Below are 5,863 nucleotides of genomic sequence, written 5' to 3'. Positions count from 1 at the left end.
CAAACGTTTCGGGTAGCCTTCCACAAGCTCCCCACAATAAGTTGGGTGAATTTTGGCCCATTCCTCCTGACAGAGCTGGTGTAACTGAGTCAGGTTTGTAGGCCTCCTTGCTCGCACACGCCTTCTCAGTTCTGCCCACACATTTTCTATACGATTGAGGTCAGGGCTTTGTGATGGCCACTCCAATACCAGCCACAATTGTACCCGAAGACAGGAAGTGCCTATTCCTCATCTCACCAAGGATAAACTTCAACTCAATCGCCAGTACTGGCGACATCGTGTGGAAGCTGTAGGCATTGTAAACTGGACGCTATCTATTTTCCCTTGCCATAGACAATACAGAGACTGGCGGAGGGATATTTTTTGTGTGTTTTTTTGTGAACAGTTTTCCTTGGGATTTTGCCTCCTACACACGTTCTGTTATAGTCACAGCCATGATGTAACCAGTTTTAGAGACTTCAGAGTGTTTTCTATCCACACATACTAATCATATGCATATACTATATTCCTGGCATGAGTAGCAGGACGTTGAAATTTTGCGCGATTTTTAACAAAAAGCTGCAAAAATTCGCAGCCTCTTTAAGAGGTTTTAAAGAATCCCACGGGGAGTCTTCAGACACGCCCCCAACATCAGTCAAATGGTGGTGAGGTCTGATCTTCCACCAGAGCCACGTAGTACTTTCCTACAAGGTTCGTTACACTGCTAGCTGGTAGGACTCCTTTGCTGGATTAGACTATAGCTGAGATCCCAATACCCATGTAAACATAGCTAAACATAGCTTACTGATAGATCAACGAGGTCAGATCCCAATACCCATGTAAACATAGCTTACTGATAGATCAATGAGGTTAGATCCCAATACCCATGTAAACATAGCTTACTGATAGATAAATGAGGTCAGATCCCAATACCCATGTAAACATAGCTTACTGACAGATCAATGAGGTCAGATCCAATACCCATGTATTGCGAACAGGTTGATTGTGGCGGTAGTCGTTTCGATGGAGAATAACTTTACAGTTATATTGACCGCGGTGGTTATTGAAGTCGTGGTTTCGTGGAAGAAACCGTTGTTGTGCATCATCTTTCAACGCTCCAATACCTGATAAGGACCAAACCTGTTTAGGCTTTTTGGGAATTTAACTTCAATGAACCTGAAAGTGTTCATAGTAGAAACATCTGTTGTGTTGGTAGAATGTGGAAAGACCCACCTCATTGGTTAATATTCCCTGTAGTACAAACATCTGTTGGGTTGGTAGAATGTGTAAAGACCCACCTCATTGGTTAATATTCCCTGTAGTAGAAACATCTGTTGGGTTGGTAGAATGTGGAAAGACCCACCTCATTGGTTAATATTCCCTGTAGTAGAAACATCTGTTGGGTTGGTAGAATGTGTAAAGACCCACCTCATTGGTTAATATTCCCTGTAGTAGAAACATCTGCTGGGTTGGTAGAATGTAGAAGTAGGTTTTAAATTCATACTTATTACAAATCTGCAGTTGTCTGACTATTATATTATTATTTAATGAAAGAAATGTAAAAATGCACTTTTTGTCTGGAAATAAAATAAACATTTATCTGCGTTAACCACTCCAGTCAACAGATGGCGATATGCGTTTTTCAGGCGATGCTATCAGAGTGACGTATAATGTAGTGGACGGGACGCTTCTTCAACAACATCTCGTCAGCCACCTCGGTAGCTTCCTAGCGGAAACGTTCAAGCTGTTCAGACTGCTTCGGTCTATATTTACTTCTGTTTTTGGAACATAATTCTGTCTTTTAACTAGTTTCCCCATTTCATGTCATATATCCGTTTAGTCAGGTAACGGTAGCTGGCTTGATAAATGAGCCTATCACTAGGCTAGTCGCTAACTAGCTAGGTTAGCTGGCTAACATCCCCGACCATGAGCTCAGCAAGCTGCTGCCCTCCTGCTAAAAAAGAGGTCTGCTGGAAGGAGAAAGAAGGTATTTGGCTGAACGTTGTCGTGAAAGAGGAGAATGAAGAGGAGGATGTCACAGTAAACGAAGAAGTAGAGGGTGAGGCTGTTACACAGAAAGAAGAGGAAGAATGAAGAGGAGGATGTCACAGTAAACGAAGAAGTAGAGGGTGAGGCTGTTACACAGAAAGAAGAGGAAGAAAACGATTATACTTTTTTTGGAGTGAATGAAGGAGAGATAACTGTCATATTGAAGGAGGAGGAGAGGGAAGAAGAGGAGGAGACAGAAGATCTGAGAACACCAGTAAGTCCTGTCTTGAAAATAGTTGTTGAACTGATACGTGGTTTTAAAACGGCATTCTACTCTAGTTCTGAGCTTAAATGCCGTTTTTTAATGTAGGAATTGATAAAGCTACACTGTAAGATGTGAATAGCATCAAGAAGCTGCCCAACAACAAAACTTTAACAATGGATTTGCAACCAAAATCACAACTTAAATGTCTCACGGAATGGACTTGCCTTCATTCAATACTGCAATTCCACTGTACTAAACTGGAGGCGATTTCCAGCCCACCGTTGTCTGCGGTCAAGTGAGCCGACAGTCGCAAAACGCGGTCAGGCCATCTGCTCTTCAGTTTCTTCCTGAATTTGCGTGCGCAAATATACTTTACGGAATGGCGTTTTTTCAGGTAGGGAAACTGAGTTGAATGGACTCTCATGCACAGGTAGTCGAGACGATGGCTACTAATCATTACAAGCAAACCGTTTGAAGCACACTTATTCAATCTTCCATCATAAAAATGATACCAAATCGTTTATTTAATTTCCGCGTTATCATAAAGTACTTAATCATTGCTAGAGTGTCAAGCGTAGGCTGGACTGGTGTAAACGCTACAACATACAATGACATTCTAGACCATTCTATAGGCCTCTCTGACTAAGAACCACACAGAGACCTGCATTTTGTAGTGGCTTTAATAACACTTGTGAAAAGTGACTTTAGGTGATTGAGGGATCTAGTCTAGATTAAACATCATAGGAAGTTTTATCGTGTGGAGGTTTCATTCAGGTCTCTGTTTAATTAAATCATCTGTTTGTCTTTGACAGGAGAGAGACCAGACTCTCCTTCTGACAGCAGGAAGAGTCCTTCAGGGAAACCAGACCCCGAGACGTCCAAACCAGCAGGACGACATCACTGTTCCCAGTGTGGAAAGAGTTTTACTCAGTTAGGGAGCCTGAGAACACATAAGAGAATACACACTGGAGAGAAGCCTTACCACTGTTCCCAATGTGGAATGTCGTTTACCCAGTTAGGGAGCCTGCAAACGCATGAGAGGGGACACACAGGGGAAAAGCTTTTCCAATGTTCCCATTGTGGAAAGAGTTTTGGCCAGGTAGGAAACCTGAACAAGCATGAGAGGACACACACAGGTAAGAAGATGTACCGCTGCTCCCAGTGTGGAGAGAGATTTACCCGGTTAAGGTACCTGAAAGAGCATGAAGGAATACATACAAATACACAGGAGGAGAAGACATACCACTGCTCTCATTGTGGAAAGACCTTTTCCCAGTCAGAGAACCTGAAAACACATGAGAGAATCGAGAGGCTGTGTTCTGACTTGTGTTTTTGACTGAGAATGTGTGTGTTTGTTTGGGCTGTCAGACTTGAGTTCACTTTGTGTAATGTTAGTGCACTATTTTTAATTGTGATTAATCCATTGTCTGAAAGGGTTAAAAACACACTGAAAACATCCAGAATACATCCTATATACAGCTACAATCTACAATGCCATGTAAACACAAGATGACATTGAGGTTAAATAAAGTGTGATTTATCAATGGAACATATTTTGACACGTCCACTGTGTGTCTCTGTAGAGTCATAATATCCATAACAACTAGAGGTCAAACAGGGAGATGGTTCCATTCATTTTCCCCACAGGGCTGTGTTTTGTTTAGACTCACCCTGGTGTGATGTTTTGATAACCATGTAAACCTCTCTGGGACAAGGTGACTGAGGACACAGTGTGTTGTGAATTTATTGTCATGTTTTTAAAATGGTACAAATGCCTTTATTTTAGCTGGACCCCAGGAAGAGTAGCTGCTGCCTTGGCAGGAACTAATGGGGATCCATATTAAACCCCAGGAAGAGTAGCTGCTGCCTTGGCAGGAACTAATGGGGATCCATAATAAACCCCAGGAAGAGTAGCTGCTGCCTTGGCAGAAACTAATGGGGATCCATAATAAACCCCCAGGAAGAGTAGCTGCTGCCTTGGCAGGAACTAATGGGGATCCATATTAAACCCCAGGAAGAGTAGCTGCTGCCTTGGCAGGAACTAATGGGGATCCATAATAAACCCCAGGAAGAGTAGCTGCTGCCTTGGCAGAAACTAATGGGGATCCATAATAAACCCCCAGGAAGAGTAGCTGCTGCCTTGGCAGGAACTAATGGGGATCTATAATAAACCCCAGGAAGAGTAGATGCTGCCTTGGCAGGAACTAATGGGGATGTCTCCCTCTACTCTCGGATTTGAAAATGCTAATTAGCATCAAAGTAGACAACATGCAAGCCTACAAATCCCTGCAAGCTCCTGCAATTCATCTCTAGCCAACACATTTCACAGAACAGTTCATAGAATTGTCCATTGAAATAAATGTTGACAATTTAATCGTTGCTACTTTAATGTATAATAATCAACTTTCATGAAATTAATGAAAAATAAACTTTTGGTTCCTCAACTGCGTTGCCCCTCCAGTCAGCAGATGGCGATGTGCGTCTTTTAGGTTCAGGCGACGCTGCCAGTGTGACGTATAATCTAGTGGACGGGACGCTCCTTCAACAACAACAGTTAGACACCTCGGTAGCTTTCTAGCAAACATAGCTACAACATTCACTCTCTTTACACTGTTTTGGTGTATATTAGTCGCTGTGTATTAAACACACTTCTGTCGTATGTACGTGTTGGCCCATTTAATTATATAATTACGTTGTTTGTCAGCTAGCTGGTTTGCTAAATTAGCTTAGAACTAGGCTAGTGGCTATTGCTAGCTAGCGAACATCTCCGACCATGAGTTCACTAAGCTGCTCTCCTCCTGCTAAAGAAGAGGAGGTCTTCTGGACGGAGAAAGAAGCTCTCCTGAAAGAGGAGGAGGAAGAGAAGGATGTTACAATACAAAAACAAGTAGAGGGTGAGGCTGTTACCGTGAAAGAAGAAGAGAAAGACGTTTCAGTGAAAGAAAAGGAAGACTCGTTCAGAGTGAAAGAGGAGGAGGATGTTACAGTAAAAGAAGAGGAAGCGGAGAGAGAGGAGGATGCAGTTTATGGAGTGAAAGAGGGGGAGGGGAGATGACTGTCACATCGATAAAGGAGGAGGAGGAGGAAGAAGAGGAAACTGGATATCTGGGCCCGCTTTCCCCAACGCATCTTAACGCATCCTATGGTTCTGACGGTGAACTCAGCCGTAAGATGGTTTTGAGAAACCGGGCCGTGATTAACACTAGTAAGTACTGTCTTAAAAACAGAGGCACAAACTCTGCAGTTGTTGAACTGATGTGTGGTGTTAAAGGGAAATATGTAATTGCCACATTTATATTATTTATAGCCATTGATTCTTGAAGAATATAACACAACCACCTGTTGTACCCCATCAGAACGATTGATTTGGCTTTTTAAAAGGGACAACCTAGGATTTAAACAGCAACAAAATGGCTGCCCTGAGACTTGGTTTGGTAAACAGCTGAGGGATGGGGGCTGGAGAAATGTAACCACTCTCACATTCATAGAGAAAGCTATTGTAGCAACCTCAACCCAAAACCTAGCGACCTCATCAAGAAGTTCAGACATCTTGGCGTAACATTTCTAAAGATTTGGCTTGACAGTCACTGGACCAGGTTTGAGTTCAGCTCAGGACTTCCCCCTGAATTC

The 5,863-nt window shown here is 42.7% G+C and overlaps 1 protein-coding gene across 3 annotated transcripts; it reads left to right on the top strand.

The window, feature by feature from the left end:
* The first annotated feature begins 1,597 nt into the window (after nt 1-1,597).
* LOC116370431 (gastrula zinc finger protein XlCGF7.1-like) lies at nt 1,598-3,786 on the top strand. Of its 3 annotated transcripts, none has more exons than XM_031819755.1 (3): nt 1,598-2,038; nt 2,109-2,242; nt 3,046-3,786. In XM_031819755.1, the coding sequence occupies exons 1-3, from the start codon at nt 1,906-1,908 to the stop codon at nt 3,166-3,168; spliced, it is 390 nt and encodes a 129-aa protein (XP_031675615.1). In that variant the 5' UTR covers nt 1,598-1,905; the 3' UTR covers nt 3,169-3,786. The 3 variants fall into 3 exon arrangements, with proteins under 3 accessions (XP_031675615.1, XP_031675613.1, XP_031675614.1); XM_031819753.1 differs by having other exon boundaries at nt 1,607-2,038; nt 2,109-2,234; XM_031819754.1 differs by lacking the exon at nt 2,109-2,242 and having other exon boundaries at nt 1,610-2,038.
* The last annotated feature ends 2,077 nt before the right edge of the window (nt 3,787-5,863 follow it).

This window comes from Oncorhynchus kisutch, unplaced genomic scaffold, assembly GCF_002021735.2.
Source record: "Oncorhynchus kisutch isolate 150728-3 unplaced genomic scaffold, Okis_V2 scaffold2540, whole genome shotgun sequence".
NCBI lineage: Eukaryota > Metazoa > Chordata > Actinopteri > Salmoniformes > Salmonidae > Oncorhynchus > Oncorhynchus kisutch.
The sequence above is the reverse complement of the archived record's forward strand: the minus strand, read 5'-3'. Positions and strand labels throughout refer to the sequence as shown.

Bases quoted from the DNA above. Each gene is read 5' to 3' on its own strand.
- LOC116370431 (XM_031819753.1), top strand. From the start codon at position 1,906: ATGAGCTCAGCAAGCTGCTGCCCTCCTGCTAAAAAAGAGGTCTGCTGG. The intron at 2,039-2,108 runs GTGAGGCTGTTA...AAGAAGTAGAGG, and splicing joins AGTAAACGAAGAAGTAGAGG to GTGAGGCTGTTACACAGAAA. The intron at 2,235-3,045 runs GAACACCAGTAA...TGTCTTTGACAG, and splicing joins GGAGGAGACAGAAGATCTGA to GAGAGAGACCAGACTCTCCT.